Source organism: Cervus canadensis, chromosome 14 (assembly GCF_019320065.1).
Source record: "Cervus canadensis isolate Bull #8, Minnesota chromosome 14, ASM1932006v1, whole genome shotgun sequence".
Taxonomy (NCBI): Eukaryota; Metazoa; Chordata; class Mammalia; order Artiodactyla; family Cervidae; genus Cervus; species Cervus canadensis.
Window position 1 is genome coordinate 3965304 of NC_057399.1, and position 27880 is coordinate 3993183.

The following is a 27880-nucleotide window of genomic DNA, read 5'->3' on the forward strand; positions in this document are numbered from 1 at the left end:
ATAGAGAGTCCCCAGTTATTATTTTGTAAATGCCTCCTAAATGCTAGGTCTGGAAATACAATGATAAACAAGACAAGAAATCTTCAATACTAGTAGGAGGCCAGCTTGTTACAAGAGTGTTGGAAGCATTTTAGTAGGTTACGAAAAAGTGCTTTATGTTTCAGGGTGGGGGCCAAGTGACTGCCTATCCGTGGTGTAAAAGTTCCAGTACAGTCTCTTATTTCAAGCCTTGGTATTCAATAAAAAGTAGTGGAGACTTGTGATGTGGCTAGTACTGTGCCAGCTGCCCTGTTTCGACACAGTCCCTGACCCTGAGGGGTTCAAGGTGAGGTGAAGGGTCAGACAAAGGATACTTAGCATACAGAAAGTTCAGGATGAGAGTAACCAGTAAACATGATTGAAGTAACGAGGTCTGTGGAAATAGAAAAGTCCACTGGAATAAGAACAAGCAAATGAGGCTTTTTATTCAGAGCGTGCTATAGCAAGGGCCTCAGCCTCCATCACTGGCATGTGGCTGAAACTCAGAGGCAGGCAGGGAGTGGGAAGGCTTTATAGTCCAAAACAAACAAACAAACAAACAAACAAATGAAATCACCATTTTGCTCTGATGGGAGGAGGTTGGCAATGGGATGCTGGAAGCAAGCTAACTAGAAGTGGGGGTGTCTTATGTGACTGGTTTGGGGAATATATTCGGCTCTCTGTGGTTGGTCCTGAGTTGGAAGCAGGGACGAAAAATAGAGAAGTAGTTGATCAAGTCCTGACCATTCCAGGCCAACTGGTGCAGAGGTTATGGGTAAGAATTCTTTTATCTTATTTGCTCTGGCCATTGTCCATTTGTCCATACTCAGTTTCTGGGTGGGCACCTGGATCAGACTGGGGGAGCTGGATGAGGCTCCAGGTGTCTCTCTAGTGAACAGCAACATCACCACATCAGACACATCTGTCTCTTACTCTGGACTGGACTTCTGCCTCTCCCTCTTTGGGGTAGAACCTCATCCACCTTGTCATTATTCCCAGTGTCTGCCATGTTGTTGGTGTTCAATGGATGCTTGTTAAATCTGAAGAACAGACAAAGGAGAGGCCAGGAAGCTTCAAAATAGGTTTCAGAGTAGTCAAGTGACTTAATAGGAGGCTGAAATCCAAAGGGAATTTAGGTGCCAAATGATGAGGGAATTTTTATTCTATGCCAGAATCCTCAATTTTATCTTGAAAACATTTCCTTTGTGGAATTTAAAATTGAAAGAAGGGAATGTTTTCTACAGGATCCTTGTAACAGGGAAGTGAGGGAGTGCTAAAACTCTTAGCTTTGTGTTTTCTGAGGAAAAGCAGTATGCAAGTAGAGATATAAAGTTACAAGTTGACAGGAGTTTTTGTTACTCTTGTTCAGTCGCTCTTGTGTCTGACTCTGTGACCCCATGAGCTGCAGCACACCAGGCTTCCCTGTTGTCCTTCACCATCTCCTAGAGTTTGCTCAAACTCATGTCCATTGAGTTGGTGATGCCATCCAACCATCTCATCCTCTGTCATCCCCTGTTCCTCCTGCCTTCAATCTTTCCCAGCATCAGGGTCTTTTCTAATGAGTTGGCTCTTTGCATCAGATGACCAACGTATTGGAACTTCAGCTTCAGCATCAGCCCTGCCAATGAATATTCAGGGTTGATTTCCTTTAGGACAGGAGTTTCAAGCAGGACCAAACATCAGGTAAGACGAAACTAAATCGTGGATACATGAGATCTCTGTGAAAACTCCCTTCAGTTTGTTTTTCTGTGTTGCCAGACTAATTCATGGAACCAAAGTCTAAAAGCCCTCAAGGTCTCACCTTAAGCTAATTAAAATCATAATACCTTATAAAATGAAAGATGGTAGGCAAGAGAGTAATATAATCAAATATATGTTTTAGATACATTACCCAAACTGTCACATGGGATTGGATGGAGAGAGAGAGATGGGAAACTGTCCTCAAAATAGTTGGAGAGAGAAGATGGGGCTTGAACTTTGATGGAGCAGAGATTAAGATAAGGATGTGTGTTTCTTGGACTCCAGAGACTTGATGAATGACTGGGTGTAGGGAGAGCAAGGAGGACTTAGGGATGACTTGTGGATTTTGTAATTAGGCAACCTGGAGGCTGTTAGTGGAGAAGGAGGAGTTTCAACAGGCGAGAGATTCCAGTTAGGGGCAATGTTAAGTTTGCAGTGTTCAGAGGACATCAAAGAATTGCACTGTAAGACTTGAGGCTATGTTAGTGAACTAAACAAAGGTCTGTCATCGTTGAACTTACAGTTTAGCGAGGAGGAACAAACAGATACTAAACATAAGTAAATGATATATTATATATCAGAATGTAATCAGTACTGAGATAGGCCGGGACCTGGACCCTTAACTGTAGTGCTTAGACCTGGACAGATGTCTCCCCAAGCAGCAGAATGCAGAGAGACTAGAAGGGACTAAACATAACTGCATGTTTGGGCAGTTTGGGCAAATTATGAACTGTTGTGGTCCATGCATGGGTTGGAAAAGAATTTCCAGATAGGAGGCAGAATGAGAGGAGAATAAAGTTTATTAGAGTGGGAGACGCTGTTAGAACGGTGGGCTGGCTCAAGGGAGAACCGAAACCCTTTGCAGGTTAGCAGCCAATTTTTATAGCCTCAAGACAGAAAATTCCTACTGGAATGGTGGCATTAGGTGATTGGTTAGGATGCTATAGGGTGGAGAGTAGGGTGGGCATTTTACATAATGTGGGGCCAGAGAACTGGCTGGTTTAGATCTGGAGGCTGAGGGCAACAGTTGCTATGGGGTTTGGTCATTTCCAGAGATTTTTATTCTGTGACCTTGGTACAGGGCTCCACATGAACAATAAGATACAATAAGACCAAAACCCAACTAGCACTTCTGAGGTGCCAGGAACAAAAGCAGGTACTAAATGATCCTTGCACACAGCACCATCAGCGGGGTGAGCCAACCACCTAAGCCACCCCCTCCCCTTCCAGTCACCACCCACCGATCTGCCCCTACCCTCACCCCATTTAAGGAACAAGCTCGACCCCCTACAGAGAATGAACTAGGGAACCTACTACTTGTTTTCTCCCCCTGGTGTCCCAGTAAAGCCTTGCCTGAATTCCTGGTCTGGCCTCTTATCAATTTCTATTGATTAAAGAGTCCAGGGGGAAAAACTAAAGCAGAATGGGGCATCAGCAGTGGTGGGGGAGGAATCGGGCAAGCTGCCCTGTAAAACAGGGTGATCAGTGTGGGCCTAAATGAGTTAGCAAAGACTTGAAGGAGTTAGCCAACTGCATATCTGAAGTGGGAGGACATACTGCAGGAAAAATGAACTGTAGACAACAGGAGGGAGGGATAGAAAATAAAGGTGAGAGAGGTAATGAGGATGGGGCGCTACTCATACATACAGCTTTTAGACTCTCATAGGAACTTTGGCTTTTATGAGTGTAATGGAGAGACACTGCAGGTTTTTAGGCAGTGATCTGATCTGCCTTAAAATTTTAAAAGGATCACTGCTGTTAAAATAGATATGGGGTTTCGGGGCTGGGATAGCAAGCACCTTCTAGGGCTTGTGAGAGCACTTTCCATATCATCTTTGGATACGGTGTAGAGATTCTTAAAATTTTTTTCTGGGACTAAATTTAAGTGTGCTCGGCAGCCTCAGGCTGATCCCGCCCAGCGAGGTGCGGCAGCGCCGAGTGCGTCCGGGAAGAGCGAATCTGGTCGGCAGGACGAACATGTGGAGGGCTTATTGACAGTCATATTGGACTCCCACCCGCTGGGCTTTAAGATGAAGCCAGGCTGGTGCCGGTCTCCAACACCTTGAGCTCCGCCTCGGGGTTTCGCAAAGCGAGGGTTCATCACCTCAGATCCGCGTTGGGCAAGCAGAGGAAAACAAAGGCCCGCCTCTATTACGAGCGCCAATCCCGCTCTCCCGCCCCTTTCTCACCCTCCATTTAGCCTCTAGGATGTGGTCCTCACGCCAGACTCATGCCGCCGCCGATTGGCCAGCGTCTTACTGGTGCGAGCGGCCCTAGCCAATCGACACCCGTCAGTCCACCCCGCGCGCCCACCGGGAGCGGCGCGAGAGCTGGAGGCCCGTTGAAGCTGGTGGGGAAATGGGCGTGGCGCCGCCGCGTTGGGTCCGCCTCCGCCCCGCCCCGCCATCTCGCCGCACCTCCGCAGCCTAATCCTTCCTAGAGTGCGGGAAGGGGCCGGGCTGAGGTATCGACGAGGTGAGCTCTGGGATCCGACCGTCCGCTGCCGCCAGCATGGAGTTCGTGAAGTGCTTGGGGCACCCCGAGGAGTTCTACAACCTTCTGCGCTTCCAGATGGGGGGCCGGCGGAAGGTGATACCCAAAATGGACCAGGTGGGCTGAGCATCCCTGCATCCTCGCGGAGTGGGGAGGCTGCGCGCGACCGCTGACTTCTGGGTCTGACCCGCAGGGCCCAGAATCGAGCGCAGAGGTGGCGGCCAGCGAGTGCCAGACCCCTCTAGCTCCCTCCTTCTCTCCGGGGAGCAGACCCCTATCACGTCAGGCGGCCCCACCTGCCAAGTTTGGTTCACCTTCCGTTACCCCAATATTTGGCCCGGCTGCCCTTGGTCTCCTAGGCATTCCCCCAACCCCCAAGTTGTCTTGTTGCTTAAAATGTGTCTATTCGTTCAAGACATTGGTTTTCAAGTAGTTTGGCTTCACATTTCGTCCTGTCCCTGAGATTGATTTTTTTACGTGTTTTAATACGTGGGTTACACAACCGAGACTATGTGGGTAGATTAAATGGGAGAGGACGTGTGAAAGCATTTTGTGAACATAATGAACTGTGCAAATATCGTCAGGAATACCTTTTCTGGAATGAAACCTTACTCATTCTTACAGTTTTCAGTTGCACCACCTCCGTACGCTTCTCCCCCCTCTTTCCTGCAGTCTGAGCAGTCCCTTCGTCCTCTGTGCCCCCTGAGTTTTTTAGAACATTTATCTACTCTTGCAAGTTCTAATTAGTTGTCTGTCTGTCGATTAGCTACACCGTTGGCTCTTTGAAGGCCAGACTTGGTTTTGTTTATATTTCATCTGCTTCACTCCTGTACCCTTTGTTCAGTGAATTTACAATGAATAAATACGGTATTTATTCCAACAAGAAACTCATTAAGTGATTTTTAAATGAATAGACACATTCAACTGAATTAGTGGGGTTATATCAAAAGTTATAAATTCTTTTCCCCAAGGGAAACATCACAAATACTGTTCTTTGTTTAAATCTACTCTTAGTTGTCCTTTATTAAAATACTGTAATTTTCCATCAGAAAAATTTTCCCTTTGTGATGTAACTCAGAATCCTTCTCCTTCACAGTCTAGCTTCTGTGAATGCTACCTCTGTTGACCACTCAGCAGACATTTATTAAACACGCATTCTCTTTTAGGCTTTATGCTGGGGGCAGAAAGGCAGGATAACATGTGTAGACAAATTAGACACCCAAAGAGCTCATTGTCTTGTCAGGTCGATAAAATGTTATAAAATTGTTCATAGAACACTTAGGCAGGCACCATAATGAGATGCCTTTTCATGTTACCTCTGACCCTCCCTCAACCATTTTCTCTAGCACTGTTTAATCTTGTATCAGCCCCATAGTCTTGTATCCTGGTTATTTGTGGATAGGTTTATGTTCCCAAAGTCCCTTTCAGAGTTAAGAGTCTGTTTGATTCCAGATTTTAAGCTGTTTGAAAACAGGAGTCTTGTTTGATGTACCTTGATGCAGTGCCCTCAAGAAACCTCTAGCTTCGAAAACAAAAGAAACTCAAGTAACTATGGCAGATTACATGCCCTAAAGAAATTTACAGAAGGGAAAAGTCACCTCTGATTGGGATAGGGGGTTAATTTTTTAAGGGATGCCTAAAGGAAACACAGCCTTAAACGGCCCCATGCCTTGGTGGATATTTGTTTAATTAGGAGATTCTGGCCAAGAGCTCTCAGGTGGTCCCTTCCTGAAATTGCTTGGAAATATTTATTTTATTGTATATTTGTGTGTTTTGAGGGGGTAGAAAAATTCTGTTCCCTATTATCAGATGCTGCCTGGGATCTGTGACCCAAAACAGAAAAATAGCCACTGCTTTACAATCCAAGATGTACAGTTTCCTGGATACTTCCTGGGACAGGCAATTCACTACCTCTGGAGACTGACAGTTCTGGTTTTTACAAAGTGTTTCTTAACAATGAGTTGAACTTTTACTCTTTGTTCACCCTCTGGAGTCAAGAGAGTCTAATCCTTGTTTTGTAATATGCCACTTGAAGTATTTTAAGACAAGTCTCATTCTCTCCAAGAATACTGATAAACAAGCCAAATGTTCTGTGTTCTGCCTGTAGTTATTCATTATATGTTACTTTTTCCAGGTCATTAACCAACCTGGCCTCTCTCACTTTATAATAAAGTCTAGTATTCAAAACTGAACAATATTCCTTAGGTGTGATCTGGTTATTTCAGAACTTTCAATTCCTTTCTTATGGATGCTGTATTTCTAATTAACATAACTCATAATTGCTTTAATTTTTAAAAATATACTTTATTTATAAAATGTTTTATTTTATTTATTTTTTTAGGCCATGTTCTGCAGCCTGTGAGATCTTTGTTCCCCAACCAGGGAGCAGACCCATGCCCCCTGCGTTAGGAGCCTGAAGTCTTAACCACTGGACTGCCAGGGAAGTCCCTAAAACATTTTAAGTGAAGAGAAAAATACTGAAAATACTATAACAAACTTTTTCATTCCATCATACTGACAGTCATTAAGGTGATGAGCAACAGATTCACATTACGCAAAGGGTGGTGCAGATTCAGCTGAAAGCTGAACACACTTTGTGTGATGGACACCGACAGGAAACTGTGTACCCTCAGTTCATCTCTGATGGAGAACAGGTTACAAAGGTTAACCTAGGGAACTTCCTTGGTGGTCCAGTGGTTAAGACTCTGCGCTTCCAGTGCAGGGGGTGAGAGTTTGATCCCTGGTCGGGGAACTGGGATCCCAGGCACACGTGCAGTTTGGCAAAAAAAAAAAAGTTAACCTAGGAAATGCCAAGTCTTTTTAAGTTCATTGAGATTTCAGGAAATTTTAGTGAAGTAGAACCATTTTACAGCAAAAAGTTTTACGGAAAAATGCTTTGTAATGTGTAGGGCCTTGAAGAAGTATTAGATTTAGATTAGTGGTGGGGATCATCCGTGTATAAAGCCAGTATGAGCCAAGTCATTTGGTAAGACTGTGCACAGTGTGTGGGGCTGAGGATTCCAAGTTAGAAGTACACTGTAAAGGGTGTCGGTCCAGTGGCTAAGACTCCTTGCTCCCAGTGCAGGGGTCCCAGGTTCCAACCCTGGACAAGGAACTAGATCCCACATGCTGCAATTAAGGTCCAGAGATCCCATGTACTGCAGCTAAGACCAGGCACAGCTAAGTAAATAAATAAATGCTTTAAAAAATAAATAGATAAAGGGATTTAGAAAAAAATTGTTAAAAAAAGAAATACATTGTAAAGCAACTGTACTCCAATATAAATTAACTTTAAAAAAAAAAGAAGTATGAAGTGCAGTAGTTGCATGTGGGAATCCTGGAGCTGAGCTGTATTCGTGGAAGCAAGCAATGGTCAAATGCACCCATGACATGATGAAAGCAGTATTTTGGGAACAGTGATTTGGCAGGTGAATGGGATTAGGGGATTATACTGTGAGTTAAACTAATCAAATTAATAATAGACAGCATTTGAGTTCTTCTATGTGCTAGACTTGAAATCTATTATCAGTTAGCTTTCACTGGGTAGCCACCCCAAAACAGGGTGACTTAATTCTGGAGTCTGGTTGCACAATAGTATGACTATACTTAACACTGCTGAAGTGCCTGCTTACAAATGGCCAAGGTGGTCAATTTCATGTTATGTATATTTCACCACGGCTTGCCTGATGGCTTAGTGGTAAAGAATCCACCTGCCGGTGTGGGAGACATCGGTTAGATCCCTGGGTCTAGACCATTCCCTGGAGAAGGAAATGGTAACCCACTCCAGTGTTCGTGCCTGAAAGATCCCATGGACAGAGGAGCCTGGTGGACAACAGTCCATGGAGTCGCAAAAGAGTTGGAAACGACTTAGTGACTAAACAACAATGTATTTCACCATAATTTAAAAAACCAAATTCAGTGACTTAAAATAACACCTGTTATTGAGTTCACAGTTCTCTAGGAGAGCTGGGGGGTTCTGGTCTGTTCCAGCTTGGGGTTGATTTCTCCCGGGTTTGCTCAGTTGGCCAGCTGGCGTGTGGCTGGACCATGTGTGATTTACAGACGTAGGCTGGGGACTCTGTGTCACATGCAGCCTGTTAGCCTGGGAACTCTCCGCTCTTGACTGGAATTGTGCAAACCCTCATGTGCACACACTCTTGAGCTTTATGCTTGACTCACAGTTCCTACTGTCTTATTGGCCAAAAAAAGGGGAGCCCACATGCAAAGAGGTGGAGAGAGACTCCTTCTGATGGAAAGAGCCACAAACTTTATGGCCATTTTGTAATTTACCACACTTAGTTGATCTTGACAACAACCCTAAAGACATAAGAGCTATTGGTACTACCATTTTACAGGTTATAAAACTGTGACATAAAGTGGTTGAATTTTGAAGACCTTCCTGCTTCCACTCTGAAGGTCACCCCGGGATAAAGAGCACAGGCCTGGACTGGCCCCAGACAGCGGATCACATCCCAACACTGTCATGTGTGCTCTGGACACATCACAGGCACGCAACAATTTCTGGTTTCTTCCCTTTCCAATTCTTTGCAATTCTGCTGTATAGTCCCTCCCTCCCTTACTCCCTTCCTTCTTTCCTTCCTTTCTATATTCATCTAACAGACATGGGACCACTGGTTGCGTGCTTGATATTGTTCTAGGAGCTTGAGATTAAAGTGAACAAAATAGGTGAAGACCTTGCTTTTACAAACCTTACATTCTTGTAGAAGAGACAGAATGAAAAAAAAAAAAAAGCAAATATACAGTATTTCATGTGGAGAGAAGTACTACAAAGAAGAAATGATAGCAGGACAAGGGAGCTGAATGTTTGAAGTCAGGGGACATCATTTATAAGCTTGTGATTTGGGTTTTAACTTTTTGAAAAGTGAGACCCGGACTGTTGCCTCTCCTAGCTCTAAGGTCTGGTGAACACAGAGCACGATATTTTACTGTGCTCAGCGGCTCAGTTGTGCCCGACTCTTTGCGGCCCCATGAACTGTAGCCCAGCAGGCTTCTCTGTCCATGGGATTACTGGAGTGATGGCAAGATTACTGGAGTGAGTTGCCATTTCCTTCTCCAGGGATTATTTTGTTAGTTGTAGGTTTTCTGAGCCAGTTTTAATCTGTATGAAGCATTTTTTTTTAAATGGCTGAGTATACCTCAGAGAAACATAAGAATACCTATGGGACAGCGAAAAACCAAACTAAGGTGGGCAGTCTCCAGAGGTAGTGAATTACCTGTCCTGGGAGGTGTTCCAGAAACTGTATATCTTGGATTGTAAAGCAGTGACTGTTTTTCTGTTTTGGGTCGCAGATCCCTGGCAGCATCTGATAATAGGGAACAGAATTTTTCTCCCCCCTCAAAACACAAATATATAATAACGTGTGTGTGTGTGCTTAGTCTCTCAGTCGTGTTGTGACTCTTTGCAACCCCATGGACTCTAGCCCACCAGGCTCCTCTGTCCATGGGGATTCTCCAGGCAAGAATATTGGAGTGGGTTGCCATGCCCTCCTCCAGGGGATCTTCCCAACCCAGGGATCTAATCCAGGTCTCCCGAATTGCAGGCAGATTCTTTACCGTTTGAGTCACCAGGGAGACCCATTAATACTGGAGTGGGTAGCCTGTCCCTTCTCCAGGGGATCTTCCCGATCCAGGAATCGAGCCAGAGTCTCCTGCATTGCAGGCGGATTCTTTACCAGCTGAGCTATCAGGGAAGCCCATAAAATTAATAACAAAATATTTGCAAATAATTTCAGAAAAGGGCCACATATGACTTCTTCACTAAACATTATCTTAGTTTTTCTCTTAGGTAACAAGGACGCTGGAGAGAAAGATTTATACTTAGCAGACTTGGAGGGCTGAGATTATTTTAATCATAGAAAGATTTGGCTGTAGGAGTTCAGGGTTCCCTACACTTGATTTATCCTGAATTTTTAGAAGCACATCAATAAATCTGGAGGCATACTGCCAGCTGCATGCTGTGTGACGTCACTTAGCACAAAATGGAAAAAGTGTTTTCTAATCATGAAGTTCTGGCTTCCATCAAGTCTAAATACTATTATTTAGACTAACATCTTCTCTATTAAATCAAATCCTGACTCTATTACTTGTGGTCGCTTAACTTTCAGCAACAGTTTCTTCATCCATAAAATAGACATAGTGGCTCACAATCTCTCAGTCACAATTTCCCAACTCCAAAGCGGCCGAAAAACAGGTTTTTAATAAGTCTGGCTCAAGGTCATTTGGTGGTATAATGTGCTTTGATTTAAAGTCATCCCACTTAGGATAATTATTCACTGTTGAAAAAATGTTCATAATCCGTTACAGGGAGCCACTCAACAAAGACAGGATATGTAAGCATTTTATTGCCTGTCTTCTAAAACACTACAGATTCTGAGTTCTGCTACACATCTGGCCTTGAAGTCCTTGGGTGGACTGCAGGTCTGTATGTTATCTTCTTTAAAGGATTGTGTGAGGATCAAGGATTTTGTTTGTATTGTGATTGACATATAGTTACTGCCCAGTAAGTGGTAGTTATTACACTTGTTTCCTAACTTCAGTTGTCAAGTTTGTGGGGTTTTCCCTCCCTTCTGAGGAAACCTCTGTTGCATGCAGTCTGAATGGAAGGCTGTGGGGAAGGTTGGTCACCGTCCACTTGTGTCCTGGGAGTACAGTCCTGTACTTCTCACCACTGCACACTCTTCCCCTCAATGCCCTTCATCCCTCTTCTGTCTCCCTGGAGAGTTCTTGGGAGCATGCTCATCTCAGCAAAGGAGAACAATAGGAAGCTCAAGGGACAGCTTCCCACTCCCTTCCCCAACCCCCCTTAGCTCATGGGAAGCAAGCAGTAGAAATGTTTGTAACAGTGACTTTTTCCATAGTGTGTTTTTTAGTTATATCTTCCCTGTATCTTCTTGGTAATTTGAGGAAATTGTTACAGATGTATTGAAACAAATAGGTGCCAAGAAAAAGACTGATGGTAGAAGGAGATGAGAAGTGATTTAGTGACCTGGGTCGCTTTTAAAACTGGAGAGGGTGTTTTTGGAAAGGAGGGGCATGTTCTTAAAGAGTGTTGCTCTTCAGAAGGAGTGCAATCTAACTTTGACATCAGCCCCCAAACCCTTAGGTGTAGCTGAGGATGGAAACATTTGGCAGAGCAGGGAAAGGAATCAAGTTGTTTGTGAAGAGCTGGCTCAGAGCTCAGAAAAGAGCTCCTTTTATTTATTGTGAAGTCTTTCCTCTCCACATTTTGAGAGAGGAGTTGATGAATTGCTCTTAAAATACTCTCTGAACTAATTAATTTACTCATCAGCCCGTCACTGAGTATTTTTATATGCCAGACTGTATGTCCAAAATGATTTTACTAATATATGGTGCTTAGTAAATACTAATTTTTACTAACAATTTTAAATTGAATTTCACAATAAAGTGAAATTCTTATGATTAAAAGAAAAGCTTTATTCTCTTGACAAAAGAATATGTATCCATGTTTGTAAATTTAGGAAATACACACAAATGAAAAGAACATAGGTTACCTGGATCCTAGCAAGGTCCCAAGTTTCACTGTTAACAGTCCAAAGTGACTATGGGATTTACTTATATATATATATATATATACACACACACACATATTCTTTTTAAACAATCCCCTTGTTGTTAGATATTGCAAATTATTTCCTGTTTCTCTCTTAAAAAGAGAGTGCGGGGAGACTGGTTGTGGGGGGTGGTATATAGGAACTCAATTCTCTCTGAACCTAAAACTGCTCTAAAATAGAGTCTCCATAAAAATAAATACAAAACAGCAATTCTTTCTGATAAGGTTGCATATTAAAATATGGCTTTTTTTTTTTTTTAAGAAACAGTTTTTGTCTTCCTTCAGTTCAGTTCAGTCGCTCAGTTGTCTCTGACTCTTTGCGACCCCATGAAAGCATGCCAGGCTTCCCTGTCCATCACCAACTCCTGGAGTTTACTCAAACTCATGTCCATCGAGTGGGTGATGCCATGGGGGTAGAGTAAATATAAAGTTCATAAAGATCATTACAGTTCATTGATTTGAAAGGGAAAGATGATTAGAAATGTTTATAAAAGGAATAATTAGCTTTCCAGAGGATAATAGAGGTTTGTGTGTGTGTGTGTGTGCGCGTGCTCAGTCGTGTCCAACTCTTTGCGATCCCTTGAACTAGTACCCTGCCAGCCTCCTCTGTCCATGAAGTTTTCCAGTATACTGGAATATAAGATATATTATAATATGTAATATATATAATATACACATATATAAATAATATATACAATTTATAATTATATATAAATAATATATAATATACTGGAATGTAACAGTATAATACTGGAGTGGGTTGTCATTTCCTCCTCCAGGGGATCTTCCCGACCCAGGAATTAAACCGGTTTCTTTTGTCTCCTGCATTAGCAGGCAAGAGTTTTTACCACTAAGCCACCTGGGAAGCCCCTAATAGAGCTTTAACAGGTGTTAAAGTAAAACCAGAACAGGACAGTCGTTAAAGAGATCAGAAAAGATTTTATTCAGAAAAGCGTTTGCAGTAGAGGAAGACTTCAGGATAGAACTGGGCTCAGTTCCGAACAGAGTGTAGGGGCGGGTGGATGGAAAATTACTAAGAGGAAACCTATGGGGTAAAGAGCATTCTGCCTGAACTACCTATCGATTTTTACTGGAGGCAGGCCGGGGCGCTAGGATAGTGGGGGAAGAGGAACCCGGCCAGATAGTGAGGGTGATCATGTATGGGTTATGGGGGATTCTAGCTAAACGAATTTAACCGCGTTCTTGCTAGAGCTGAGCGATGCAAAGATAAGCACCGAAGTACAAAGGTTGAGGATTCAGAGGAGCCTGGCTAAAGTTTGGCCGAGGGGAGGTTCCGCTGAAGGAGAAAGAGCCAACTTCTCAAAAGAGGACTGGGTTCCCTTAAGCAGCCTCTGGGTTCTGGGGAGAAGGGGAACTCAGAGGAAGGCGCCAGGTGGCAGAGTTTTGAGCCGGAGGCGCGGGGCGGGGCTTACGTCTGGGCGGGCGGCGAGCGGGGTTGTGGGGTGAGAGGGGCTGGCCGCGGGGTGGGCGGGGCCCGCAGGGGGCGGGCGGCGGGCGGGGTTGTGGGGTGAGAGGGGCTGGCCGCGGGGTGGGCGGGGCCCGCAGGGGGCGGGCGGCGGGCGCCTGCTCGGTGCTGGGGAGCCCCATGCCCACTGCGGGGGAGGGAGAGCCCGTCCCGCCCCGCGGTGGGCGCCTCTTCGCTCGGCTCGGGTCTATGGAGGAAAAACTGCGCTGGCCCTGCGATTCCCATGGCCGCAGTCGCCTGCAGCACCAAGGCCATGTCCCTCTTCAAGAGGACCTTGGTGCTGAGTCCCGGCGCGGCACCCAGGGGCGCGGGCACCCCCTCGCGCGGCTGCCCCTTGCCTCCCGCCGCCTGGCCGTCCAAGGACCGGCCGCGGGGAGAGGGCGTGTGCGGCCGGCTGCGGAGCCCCGCGGCAGCCGGCCGCTCGCCCCAGCCCCACTCCAGCACCTCCGCGTCTCCCACAGCCGTGTGTCTCCTCTGCCCGCAGGACTCGCTCAGCAGCAGCTTGAAAACTTGCTACAAGTACCTGAATCAGACCAGTCGCAGTTTCGCAGCTGTTATCCAGGCGCTGGATGGGGAAATGCGGTGAGTGGCAGAGGCTGCAGTTTTTTACTTGGGGGAGGAAAACTTTGCCAGAGGCCTGCAGAGTCATTCTAAGCTACTTTTTGGCAGAACTCATAGCGTTGCAGTCTTGGTGCTGTGGCTTTGCCAGAACGTGCCCCAGTGGGTGAAGGAAATGTTGGCGGTTGAAACGCGCCTGTGTTTACTTTGGGCCCTTCCAGGCACCTGGCCATCTCATCGTGTCCCTGCCCAGTTCTTTGGGGTGGGGACAGTGGGGGCGGGGGTGGGGGTGGGGTGATGTTTATTAACTTTTTTTAGTCCTGGCCGCTGGACCTGTCTCTGAGCGGCTCACTCATGTATTTTCCTTGGTTTCACTTAGGCTACTTTGCATTTCTAGTTATTGGGTTAATTCTTCTGAAATTACCTCTGTGCAGATTATATACATGACTTAGACCAATTGCCTTTAAGTATGATAGTATCTGGGCTTCCCAGGTGGTGCTAGTGGTAAAGAATCCACCTGCCAAGAGACTCAGGTTCAGTGCCTGAGTGGGGAAGATCCCCTGGAGAAGGAAATGGCAACCCACTCCAGTATTCTTGCCTGGAAAATTCCATGGACGGAGGAGCCGGGAGTCCATGAGGCTGCAGAGAGTCAGACACTACTGAGCCAGCCAGCCATACATGATAGTATTTAGACTTGAGATGTTATTGTGTCTTTTGAGTTTATTTTATCTGCAGAATAATGGTTCTGTCTATACATTTGGTCTTTCTACACTTCTTCAGTAGTTAAATGTAACTCATTCTGGGAGTAGTAGTGACATCCAGCTGGTACATTTTTTATTTTTATCTTTATAAATTACAGAAGCCCATTGCTCCCATCTAAGAAAGGAAAGCTAAGAAGTTGCGTTAATTAGGAAAAGCTTTGGATATCCTTTCAGTGGTCTCTAGAGTTAAGAGTGTAGGAAGGTTTTCAAAATGGCCTGGCAAAAATGAAATGTGATTTTGAAACAGTATCTTTGAATGTTTGTTCCAGTGTATTAGTAGTTGTTCCTTTCTTACAGCCATGCAGTATGCATATTTTATCTGGTTCTCCGAGCTTTGGACACGCTGGAAGATGACATGACTATCAGTATAGAAAGAAAAGTGCCACTGCTACACAACTTCCACTCATACCTTTATGAGCCTGACTGGCGGTTCACGGAGAGCCAGGAGAAGGACCGACAAGTCCTGGAGGACTTTCCAACGGTAGTAGGACTAGTGGGCTGCAGTCGTGTGCATGATTGGTGGGGTGGCTGTCAGCCAGCTTGTGTGCCTGGTTGTCACTGTTTACTTGCTAAGTTGCTTTTGTGACCCCGTGGACTGTAGCCCACCAGGCTCCTCTGTCCATGGGATTCTTCAGGCAAGAATGCTGGAGTGGATGGCCATTTCCTCCTCCAGGGGATCTTCCCAAACCAGGGATCAGACCTGTGCCTCCTGCATTGGTAGGCGTATTCTTTACTACTGAGCTGTGAGCCTACAGGGAACTACACACCAGCAGTCTCAGGACAGCACAGCATAACGTGGCGATGGTGCGTCAAGCCAGACTTTCTGGGTTGGCGGCTGCACACTTGCTCACTACTGGTGCAGCATCACATAGTCTGCCTGGGATTCCATTTCTTCATCTATGAAGTAGATTAAAAGTCCCTGCCTCCTAGTATGTTTTTGAGGATGGAAAGAGTTAATGAAGGTGGAGCTCTTAGGCAGATGTTATTTGCTGCTATGGTTACCAGGATGTTGTTGGTAAGTCCAGCCTTTCTTCCTGTGGAGAGAGCTCTCAAATGCCGGTGTCCTGAAAGATGCGTTGTCCAGTCTGTGCACCCACGAATGCAGCCTGGGTGTGTCACACTGCTGGCCTCTGGAGCACCGAGTCTGGTGGCAAACCGTGCAGCTCAATGGGTGGCGGCTGTGGAGTAGGGCGGGGGCTCTCTGCGCCTGGACTGAGTGAGCACTGAAGCAGGATGACCTCTGTCGTCCGCAGCTGTGTGAGCTTGGATGCGCTCATGAACTTCCTCATGCCCGAGTTTCCTCCCCTGTAAAGTGAGAGCTGTGAGGCCTGAATGAGTTTAGACATGGAAAGTACTTAGAGTAGTGTCTGGTACATACTGAGTGTTCTGTAAACATTAGGTACGTGGTCCATTCTGTTGGAGTAAAGTGGGTACTAACTAAAATCTTGAGCTTTAGAAAATTCCACAGATTCCTTTTATGCATGTGCCTAGATCCTACTTTTCTAGGATTTGCATATCTTATCACATAAATAAGTGATTCTTCCATACCTTATAAATAAAGGTTTGATTTGGCAACATCTCAATGTTCCCTAGGGGCTTCCCAGGTGGCTCAGTGGTAGAGAATCCACCTACCAATGCAAGAGTTTCAGGGTTTGATCCCTGGGTCCAGAGGATCCCCTGGAGAAAGAAATGGCAACCCACCTCAGTATTCTTGTTTGGGAAATCATCTGGACAGAAGAGTCTGGTCGGCTACAGTCCATGGGGTCACAAAGACTCAGACACGATTGAGTGACTTAGGATGAGCAGCAGAGGCTTTCTAGAACAACCATTGTGTGTGATGGGTTAAGTTACAGTGCATCTTTTTCACCTGGTGCTAGTGGAGACTTGTAGTCTTAGAGATCTACCTCCAATCATAGCTTGAGGAATAACAAAGGCTTACTTTTAAATGATAATAGCAACAATAGCATTCATTTATTGAGCTATGAGTTATGAAATGCATTTCATTATCAATTCATCATCTTCTTTATTTTATATTAATGGAGTTTAACATGTAATGTCTATGATACACTGTTCCTCATGTTTTGTATAGATGAAGAAACTGAGGCACAGATTTAGTTTTAAGCCCCTTGCCTGAAATTACCTGTGAAGTTAAGTGGCAGGACCAGGATTCAAATCCAGAAGGCCTGCCTCCAGAACCCTCGTACTCAATTCCTGGTACACTTTACTGTCCCTTTAAAAGATGGTTAAAAGGAAAATTTTGTGATTTGAGATAGTAGCATTGAAACACATACATTACCATATATAAAATAGATGGCCAGTGGGAGTTTGCTGTATAATGCGGGGAACCCAAAGCCAGTGCTCTGTGACAACCTAGAGGGGTAGGCTGGGGAGGGAGGTTCGAGAGGGAGGGGACATATGTATACCTATGGCTGATTCATGTCGATGTATGGCAGAAACCATGACAATATTGTGAAGTAATTATCCTCCAATTAAAAATTAAATTTTAAAGAAAGTAAAACTTTGCATATAGGTGAAGTGTTTTTATCATAACATCCCAAGGTTTATTATTAGGGAGGGTTCTGTTTACATGCTCCTGTTACCCCTGCTGGGGATCTGGCCTTTCTCCATGATAACAGTGGGCTCTCTTTGGTGTCTTCTCTTCTCATACTTAGCATCACTAGAGAGTAACCTGGGGACCAAAAAGTGTACTATGGGTGGGAAACGGAATTACCTGGAGGGACAAGAGGAAGCACCTCCTGGCTGACCTTGCTGGGCAGAGGTCCCTCCCTCAGATTTCTGGGAAAATGGAGAGCTCCTCATCGTCACTCCTTCCCAGACATTTGTTTTCATGTTCTATACAACGACGTAGTAAGTACCAAAGAGCTGAAATTGGTTCACATTCAGCAGTGAAGTGTTTATCTCGGAGGGTTTGTTTTCAAGCCTAAGCTGCCCCTCCCCCAGCTGGCTGTCCTTGCCCCTTTTATAAATAGAACTGACCCAGCCCAGTTAGCTGTTGAGAGACCAGGTCCTCCCGAGATTCAGGGATTCAGATGACCTTTGGTAGAGTCGCTGATTTGCTTCAGTCCACGTGGGAATTGCCTTTGGGCTTTGTCTTGGAACAGCTGTTCTGGAAAGAACAGTTCTGGAGAGATGGGATTGATTTTACAGATTTTAGGGGTTTAACAGTCAATGTTCATCAGAATAATCCAGAGCTCTTTCAGTGCCCTGTAACCAGCTGAGTTTCCTTCAGGTCCTTACATTTAGGTGTTTCCTGAGGGAGTTTTTCTAACCTTTCTGTAAATGTAGACCAAGTATTTCTCACTCTTCAGATCCTTAGCAAAGTCTGTTCACTACTTTTCATATTTTATGGATAGTATATTATTTGAGAAGTGTCATGGTATTTTGTATTTTGACAACCTACAAGCACTTCTTTGAACTTAAGCAAGATACTTATGCAGTAGCGGTGAATTTTAAAAGCATCAATAATACTTTTTGATATTAAAGCTTGGGCTATGGAAAAAAAAAAAAACATTTGATAGTCTGCCTCAGATTGAGCTAAACTGAGTTGTTTAAGAAATTAGAAAGTGTAGCCTTTATAATGGGGAAGACACTATAGCTTCATGGCATGAATTCAGAAACTGATGATGGAAAATGGTTGTCTGGTCTCCTCAGGGGAATATAAGCTCTTAGGGCAGGTCACCTGCCGACTGTGCACCCCAGTACCCACAAGTGCTTGTTGCGTAGGGAGCACCCAAGACTGCACAAACGAATCTTCATTATAATGAGGCTCATCTAAAAATGAGGTGTTCTTCCTAAAATTCTTACACTTAGGTCCAGTTTTATGTTGAAGCATCTCATTTCTCATTAATGGGGAAGATGAGCCTATAATAAGACTTTGCATCTTCTTTTGAGTCTAGAAACTAGCATTTTTATACCCTTCTATTTTAACATTTGTGAAGTTTGCTGGGCTTATTATTCAGTATGTAGAAACATAACATAACATAGATGTAGGCTTATAGCGGGATCATTTGGGAGTCTTCACTAACAAGTTCTGTTACAGCTTTGCTTTATGATCTGTAGGTACCATGTTGGTTCCCAGTTTTAATACGTGTTTCATATTTTCTGTTTTTTTATGACCTCCATTTCAGATCTCCCTGGAGTTTCGAAATCTGGCTGAGAAATATCAAATAGTGATTGTCGATGTTTGCCGGAAGATGGGCTTTGGGATGGCGGAGTTTCTGGATAAGCGCGTGACATCTGAACGGGAGTGGGACAAGGTTCGTGTCCCTGTGGAGCACTGTCGGTGTTGGTGGCACCAATGAGCTGGCAGTGCCCACCGTGGTGTTTAGGATGAAGAAGAAGCGGTGGTTTTACAACCCAGTGGTAATGTCTCCTCATGAACACTGCACAGTCTTATGTTACCACGGGGTTGTTTCTGAGGACTTAATACACAGAGCTTAAAACACATCCTCATTATATTAAAAAAGAAAAGCCAAAAAACAAGTACTACCATGACATTCTACAAAATGAAGATTTTGAGACACTGCAAGATCTTAAAATGCCTTCAAGATTAAACTCTACTTAGTACTTTCTGTTAGAATATTCCTTATTCCCTCAGGGCCTTCACTCCCAATTCAGATGTCAGAAAGTTTACTGTACTTTGTTACTTTTCCAATAACCTTTTATTCTAGAAGCAGTGCATGTGCATTGTGTATATATATATATATATATATATGTAAAGATATAGAAAATATAGTAAAAAAAGAAAAAGAAGAAGAAATATCACATGAGCTAGAGATCACAGATCTCTGATGAGCCAGAGATCATTTTTGTTAAATCTTTTGTGTTCATCCTTCTTGGAATGTCTTTTACTCCTTACATGTGCATGGTATATAGTGTGTGTGTGTGTGTGTGTGTGTGTGTGTGTGTGTGTGTTTAAAGCAAAATGAGATCTTTTACACTCTCTTTGGAACCTGGTTTTTCACAGCTAATGATTTCTAGTATTTCCAGTTTAGTAAAAGCTTCATTATTAAAGTACTCTACAAATTCTTTTACAGTACTGTCACTATGTTGCTGGGCTAGTGGGAATTGGCCTCTCCCGTCTCTTCTCGGCCTCAGAGTTAGAAGACCCCTTAATTGGCGAAGACACAGAGCGAGCCAACTCTATGGGCCTTTTCCTGCAGAAAACAAACATCATCCGTGATTATCTGGAAGACCAGCGAGAAGGAAGAGAGTTTTGGCCTCAAGAGGTAACAGCTTCAGGGGGTTTGGGGAGAAAGAATTTTGAACGCTGTCTGACAACAAACCATTAAATCCTGTTGGTTGCAAGTGACAGAAACACAAATCAGGGTCCCTTAGACAACACAGGATAATGTGTAGACTAGGATAGGATTTAGTTTGCTTCAGGGAGACTGGCTGCATCCATCTAGGGGTTCAGGCTGTGTCCCCTTTCTCTTGGACAGGCTTTCTCCGGTGGTGGGTATAGTGTCCTGTGACTCACTCAGAGGCTTCGTTCCTATGTCATAGTTTTTGGATTTTCCCAGGTTCTCACCAAAGGGAAAAAAAAAAGATGAAAAACTCAAGCTGTACCCAAAACCTAGCTCATGGATAACGTGTCCAAAAGCACAAGTGACAGAACATCCCCAGGAACTCCAAAATGCAAATGGGTGCAGACAAAACACCAGCTCCACAAACGAAACTGGCAGAATCTGCGGAGGACAAAGCCAGAGCTCAGATCAGACAGGTGTTCCTGGTCAGACTGGGTGTGAGTCCATGAGGGCCGTGGCCAAGCCTGGAGGAGCCAGAGTGGACTGGCCCCCTTGAACTGGACATGGACACTGACCAGCCAGGGTTCTCTTCCTGGATTGGGCCACATTGAGGAGTGAAATACAAACTGAGCAGCTAGGCCTGAGAGAGACCTAAGTGACATCAGCCAGATATAACGCATGGACCTTGTTTGTTTAAGATCCTTTCTGGAAGAAACTAAGTGGGAAAAAGTCAGACAGTGGGACAGTATGGCTGCTAACTGGATAATCTGTATTAAACATTTATCTTTAGTTAACTTTTAGTTGTGATAAGGTATATGTGCAAGAAAGGTTCCTGGTCTTTTAGAAATTCATAATAAAGTATTAAATGATAACATATCAGGATAAAATGATAAATACAATGATTATTGGGATTTTAAAATAATTTGGGGGCTGGGGCAGTGGAAGCCAAGTGTCAGTAACTGTTGAAGCTAGAGAATGGTTACATAGCTGCTCATTAACCTTTTTCTCCAGGTTCTGCAGGACAGTTGAGTACCATCAATCTGAGTGAGTTTAGGTGCAAGTTTAAGAATGGAAAACAAATTTGACTTTCCATTAAATCTGTTAGTCCTTTTAGGCCCAGTCATTTCTTTTGGGGAGTGTATAAAGTTACAATAAGTGTTATTCTTTAGGAAGCTTAAGAATACCTAAGAATAAAAGTAAAGTATTTGCTAGCTTCAGAGAACCCTCTAAATAGTATCGTTAAAGATCATCAAACCAATCCTTTTGTTCAAGTTGAGGCTGTTATTTCACTTTCAAGTTACTAAGATCAAGGAGGGTAATGTTGTTATAGTAGATGCTCGGCTCGTTTCCCCGAGATATGCTTATTCAGTTGTATTCTTATCAGAATTGAGAACATAACGTTAATCATTAATTATTTTGAGGCCTGGCCGCCTTGAGAATGTTTAACGTTTATCTTACAGTGCCGTTGTGGCTGATTTTGTCATAGCTGGTTATTTTTTCAGGAGTAGACAATTGCCTTGCGAAAATCAGGAGGTCTTTTTGGCCTGAGGGCATCAAAGTATTGCTCCATCTGTGCTGCACTAATTGTCCCAAAGGGACACTTTCCCAAACACATAACTTACTCTTGGTTGTGGTTAGACTTTTGAGTGTAATTATAACAGCTGTTGTGTGGTGGTTAAAGCAGATTCGGTCTTGATGAAAGGTGAGGCAGCGGCAAGACGGACTTTGTATATCATAGTTCTTATTCGCACAGGTCCTTTCATGTGGCTTGCACATTGTTCCCTTATGCATATGCTGACTTGTCTGTAATCTGCTTATATGTCCAGACTTGGAGCAAGTATGTGAAGAAGCTGGGTGACTTTGCTAAGCCAGAGAACATTGACTTGGCTGTGCAGTGTCTGAACGAACTCATCACCAACACACTGCACCACATCCCCGACGTCATCACCTACCTGTCCCGACTTAGGAACCAGAGTATATTTAACTTCTGCGCTATTCCACAGGTACGGAGCGAGGAGGCTGATGAGGAGAGGGCGGGATGCCGGGGGTGGGGATAATGGAAGGCATTTACTGTTTTGGTCTGTGTATTTAGGAACGGAGAGTTCCTTAAAAGATGACTCTAGTGTATTTTCTTTCTTTGCCCCACAACGGCCACACTCAGCTCAGCCTTGAGGTGAATTTAGTCTGTGCTTTTCCAGAACCTTCTAGAACCTATTTTCCCATCAGCTACTCTAAAGTAGTTACTTTGATTCTTATCCTCACGATTTAAATCGAGGGCTTCAACTCCAGATTTTATGAGGAGTGCTGGGTGAAACACAGATGAAGCTGTTATTAAAAAGTCATAATTAAGCACTTAACTTTTGCTGTCCTTTTCCTAGATCTTTGGATAACAGAACATGAAACCTGAGCCTGTGAAACCTAGGAACTTAATTTTTAAATCCCTTCACCAATTGTTTCAGTTTTTAACTCGAAGAAAGTTACAGGATTTAACTGATTTGGAAACTGGGTTTAGTCTTATTCTAATGACCAGTCTTGCCCAGTTGATGGAACTGAAATCTCTATGCTGGACTTATATATGTGTGTGTGCTTAGTCGTGTCCAACACTTTGCGACGCTATGGACTGTAGCCTGCCAAGCTTCTCTGTCCATTGGATTTCCCAGGCGAGAATAACAGAATGGGTTGTCATTTCCTTCTCCAGGGGATCTTCCCGACCCAGGGATCGAACCGGGTTTCCTGCATTGCAAGTTGATTCTTTACCACTGTGCCACCTGGGAAACCATATGCTGGACTTAGGTTTCCATCTATCCTAGAAATAATTTACCTTTACGTATGGGAGACCATACCCCCTCCCACCCTACTTTTGTCCCCCACAACCCCCTGTACTTTTTTTTTTTAATGTATAATGATTATGTTCATTGTAGGAAAAATAGAAAAAATAGTGAAAAATTTTCAGATACTATTTTGGAATATATGTTTTTCAGATCTAATAACTCACTGCCTTAGCATGGAAAATGTTACGTTGGATTGTGTGTTTTTTTCAGATAGAAAGGAACTTTCGTGACAAAATTATAGAATTATTCAGGACTGCAAAGGGCGCTTGATTCTGTGTGTTGCTGAGAAAGGGAGGTGTGGGAGCCGGGGTCGTCTTGACATGCTTTCTTTATGGGTGTTTTCTCCTGGTTAGCTGCATCTTGGCCCTTCGGTGCTCTCTGCCCATGTTCTCTTCCCGTCTCACGATGACTGGTTACAGTGCTGTTTCTCACATGTATTCATGAAATGAGATGAATGTGTTTTCTGTCTCTCATTATCCGTAGGTCATGGCCATTGCTACTCTGGCTGCCTGTTACAATAACCAGCAGGTGTTCAAGGGGGTGGTGAAGATTCGCAAAGGGCAGGCGGTCACCCTGATGATGGACGCCACCAACATGCCAGCCGTGAAAGCCATTATACACCAGTACATGGAGGAGGTGGGCTCCGTGCGATAACGTTACCGCCCAAGCCTTTCTTCACAGTGGGGTGCTAGACGGTCTTAGCTGCTCGCAACGTTACGGCACAAAGACCCGGGTTGGTGGTCTTTATTCCAGAAGAATATGCACAGGGAGCCGACTGCTGGGAGCCTCCTGGTACCCTGGTCAGAGGGGATAAAGGAAGCCAGGTCTTAACGATGGGGCTCCTAGGAGAATCATATTTGAGCTGGAAGATGAAGTTAGAGGCCAACCAGGCTTCTCCTCTTACGGCGGAGGCATGTGAAGCCAGGCCTGTGGCTGATGACATAGCTTCTGAGGGGATCCAGGATTGCAGGCCACACTTCCTGACACCCCGCCCCGTACTTCATGTTACAGCAAGGACCTCAGTGGAGAAGCTGTCGTGGGGGATTTTGACAAAGGAAAACCATCAGGCTGCACCTATTTCTGAATTTTGTAATGTCGATCTCATTTCATATGCCAGAATGCACCCTATAAAACAGAGCATGCCTGTTCTAGGCAAATCTCCCAGCACTGGAGGGTGTAATATATGAATTGGTTCAAAAGAACTTTTTCTTAGAGGCTGGGGCTCTCTACTTGTCAGTCCCTGAGCATTACTTCTCAAGTGAGGTGATTCAGTTTCCTCCTCTTCTAAGGACATTTAGTAGCGTCTGGAGACATTTTTGATTGTCACAGGGGGTGTGGGTGGCTACCGCCTTCCTCTGCATAGAGACCCGAGAGGCTTCGGTTTGTTCTGATTGAAGGCTGAACTACTGCAGAAGTAGCTGAAAACGTAAGACCTCCCTCCCCACAGGTCACCACTGCCCCTAGTTTTCTGATCCTTCCAGTCCCTGGGTTATGTTTTGATAGGGATAAGATTTATAAGAGCAGTTTTATCTAAAAATTCTATAAGACAATGATTTCCTCTGATTTCCATTGCGTATTACACATTTTCCTTGTATTTCTTCCCTGTCTTCCATCTGCCAAGTTTAGACCTCTGCATTTCTGCGTGAGGCACTTATAGAAGGTATAAGTTCAGGTTTTTTTAAAAATCCCAAATTCTTTTACTGACTAGATGAACATGTCCAGCCATTGACCAAAAAATAGCTACTGATGAGACTTGGGACATTGGGGTTCACTGTTTAGCCAGCACTTACTTGGGACTTACTCTGTAACTGGCATAGCAGCCAAATAGGTGGGTACTATTAGTATCAAGGAAATTTGAGGCCCTAACGCCATGGCTCGGGCCATAATTTGGACCCAGGCCTGGCTGACTTCAGAGCCACTGTTCACCACAATTCTAAAGGCTTGAATTACCCTTTCTAAATAGTGACATTTTAGGTACTGTTCCCATTTTATATAAATTAGAAACATGCTATGTAGTTTATAGTTCAGAGAATAGTTTTGTAATTTTATTCCGATCATTGGTTTTAGAAAACCATGTTTTTAAAATGTAGGCAGTTCCATTGCTGCATTAGAATTCATATTTTATTAGGTATTTTCCATCACTGCTGGAATTAAAGCCTAGTTGGGATTCACAGTTTGACTTAGGGCAGAGCAGGGCAGGCCGCACACAGCTGGCTGACCCCCTGATCTCATAAATGACTTGATATTAGGACACAGCCCCATCCATTTGTTCCTGTTATTGTTCGTGGCTTCCAGGGCTTCCAGCAGCAGGGCTGAGCAGCTATAACGGACAGGGCCCACAGTGCTGAAAATACTTTTTTAGGCCCTTTAAGAAAAGTTTGCAGGGACGTTCCTGGTGGTCCAGGGGCTAAGACTCTGTGCTCCCAATGCAGGGGGCTCAGATCTGATCCCTGGTCAGGGAACTAGATCCCACATGTTGACCCGTTGACTTGTCACAACTAAGACCTGTTGCAGTCAAATAAATAAATATAAAAAAGATAAAAAGTTTGCAGACCTTTCATCCAGGGTATCGATTATTTTATTTAAAATTACTCTAGTGAAACTTAAGGTATTTTAGAGGAAATATTAATGGCCATAAGTTTATCTGACTTAAAAAAAAAAACTGAAGATTTCTGAGTCTCAAGGAATGGAATGTGAAATGGTTTTAATGTCAGCCTTAAGGACATTTTGTCAATAAAATTTCAAGTGAAGACTTTTAGTATGAAGTCCACAAGTTGTTGGGCGTTTTGCTGGTGGCCAGATGTTAGCTCACATCCTGTCTCTCCTGGCTGAGCACGAAAGACGGGAAGACGTTTACTCCTGAGGCCCCTGGTTGCAGCAGCAGTGCACATTTGGGGAATCCAGGGCTCTCGCAAGTCTGAAGTGTGAAGGACGAGGTGGAGCGAAGCCCAGACCCCCTGAGCAGGGCAGCTGCTCCTCAGGGCCTCGTCCTCTGGAGCTGCCTCCACTGGAAGTCAGTCTGGCTACCTGGCAGCTGGTGAGAAGCTCCACCAGCTATTTTGGGACAAAAACAAATGCTTAGGCAAACAGCCAGAAACTTTTACTTCCTTCCCTGCTAAAGATGATTCCTTGGCAAGGACCAGCTTTTTCTAGCAGGTGGAGCTTCCTGTTTGGCTGTGGTCCGTGCTCTCCACACCCTGTGGATCCTCTCAACTCAGAGCGCGGTCCTGTGCCCCCCATCCACGTCTTCCGCAAGTGGGCTAGCATTTTCCTTCTTGAGTCAGAATGTGCCTATCGCAGGATGCCCAGGTGGCGCCTGTGAGCACAGTTTGAAGAGCAGGCAGGGGATTGGACGTCTGAACTCGCATCCCAACCCCCACGCTTGTGCCCCTTCCCTCCTGCCCTCCTCCCTGGCTGTTCCACCCCAGCAAGGGTGATGGCTGAGAAGGTACCCGAGGAGGCCCTTGGCCAGACCTGGGCGTTCGGGGCGGGTGTTCTAGAAAAACTTAAGCCGAGACTTGGGCAGGAGGTGGGGCTCAGACTGGGGACGGAATATGGGAGCAGCGTTCCTGGGCAGAGGGAATGGTGTGAATAAGGAGGGGAACAGGAGTGGCATCGCAGTAGCATTTCCCTGCACCACGTCACTCTGCTTCAGCCTCAACAAAGAATGTGGATGCCGCTGGCTCTTCGAGGTGCTGGGATAGAGCCCAGTGGGATGGCCCTGCTGCTCTGGCAAGGGCTAGGGGATCACACAGGCTAGGCTGATATCCTGCCTTACTGGTGAAGTGGTTTGGGGTTGTTACTTTTGTATTCTCCGAGCCTCAGTTTTCTCATTGGTCAAATGGGCATGAAATGCCTAGCTGTTGCAGATTGTCGCAAGAAGTGAGCACAGATGTTTATAAGGTTTCTAGGATTTATTATGTTTTCCTCTTTCTTCCACAGATTTATCACAGAATTCCCAACTCTGACCCGTGTTCCACTAAAACTCGGCAAATCATCTCCACCATCAGGACACAGAATCTCCCCAACTGTCAGCTGGTCTCACGGAGCCACTACGCACCCATCTACCTGTCATTTGTCATGCTCCTGGCGGCTCTGAGCTGGCAGTACCTGAGCACCATGTCCCAGGTCACCGAGGACTACGTTCAGACTGGGGAGCACTGACTGGCTCGGTCTGGAGACTGAGCGCCCCTCCTCCCCAGCCCCCATCCGGGAAACAGACTGACCTTCTCTTCAGGGATGGATGTGGGCTCCTCTTTTCTCTCCTCCTGTTTTAATCCCTCAAAGAGTTCTGTGGGCCTGGACCTTTAGAAACTGTGACCTGTGGTGGAGAAAAAGATAGGATTAAAGGGAAAGGACACCTCACCTGTACTCACCTGTGCGGGGTGACTGAGGCCGAACGTTCATGGCTGCCATCAGGGAGTGGCTGCATCCGGGCCTGCAGAGGAGATCATACTTAGTGTGAATACAGGCTAGAATTACAATTAAATGTATTTAATTCAAAGCAACTTTGGAATACCTATCGCAGTAGAAAGTGAAGTGAGTTTTCTTTCCGTTTGGTTCTTGTTTTTTTCATCATTTTGTTTCCTCCAGTGGACTTGAATGTAGCAGGTGTGAATATTTGTAGAGTTCTAGGAAATATTCCTAAGAATGCAGTCTGTCTGCTGCACATGAAGCCTAGGAGGCAAGTTCTGGTGAAGTTGGCATCATTTCCTTGTTTAAAGGGAGTTTAGGTTCCAGGATTGCCGTTGGTCCCTTCGTAGCAGGTGGGTTTCCAGTCAAAGCTAACGTTTTTGAGATTTTTATAATAAAGAATTGAATTATTCAGTGTTTGTCAAGGGTAGTTCACTGGAAGCCTGGACAGGCATGGCAGGTGTGGGACTTCAGGTATGGAGTTGGTGGTTGAGGAACGGTGGCAGGCTGCTGCCCCCAGAAAACTGGAACCACCGGGCTGCCCAGCCCCACACTGTTCCTGCCAGGAAGGGAGCAAAGGCGTCCCCTCCACTGGCCTGCTGTGCTTCTGGCCAGTTCTGTTAGCCGTGTTCAGACATTTTACTGAATTCAGAGGTTATTTTCAGCTTTGGGCTTTTCTTGTTTCTCAAGAAAGGCAGATGTTTTTCTGGTGACTGGCTTGA

At 44.8% G+C, this 27880-nt stretch overlaps 1 protein-coding gene across 2 annotated transcripts; it reads left to right on the forward strand.

The window, feature by feature from the left end:
* Positions 1-4056: 4056 nt before the first annotated feature.
* Positions 4057-27572, forward strand: FDFT1 (farnesyl-diphosphate farnesyltransferase 1). 2 transcript variants are annotated; one of them, XM_043486726.1, is made up of 8 exons: positions 4057-4368; positions 13813-13910; positions 14945-15128; positions 18796-18924; positions 19705-19896; positions 21741-21917; positions 23229-23381; positions 26688-27572. In XM_043486726.1, the coding sequence occupies exons 1-8, from the start codon at positions 4270-4272 to the stop codon at positions 26907-26909; spliced, it is 1254 nt and encodes a 417-aa protein (XP_043342661.1). In that variant the 5' UTR covers positions 4057-4269; the 3' UTR covers positions 26910-27572. The 2 variants fall into 2 exon arrangements, with proteins under 2 accessions (XP_043342661.1, XP_043342660.1); XM_043486725.1 differs by lacking the exon at positions 4057-4368 and having other exon boundaries at positions 13429-13910.
* The last annotated feature ends 308 nt before the right edge of the window (positions 27573-27880 follow it).

Bases quoted from the DNA above. Each gene is read 5' to 3' on its own strand.
- FDFT1 (XM_043486725.1), top strand. From the start codon at position 13,552: ATGGCCGCAGTCGCCTGCAGCACCAAGGCCATGTCCCTCTTCAAGAGG. The intron at 15,129-18,795 runs GTAGTAGGACTA...CCTCCATTTCAG, and splicing joins TCCTGGAGGACTTTCCAACG to ATCTCCCTGGAGTTTCGAAA. The intron at 21,918-23,228 runs GTACGGAGCGAG...CATTATCCGTAG, and splicing joins ACTTCTGCGCTATTCCACAG to GTCATGGCCATTGCTACTCT.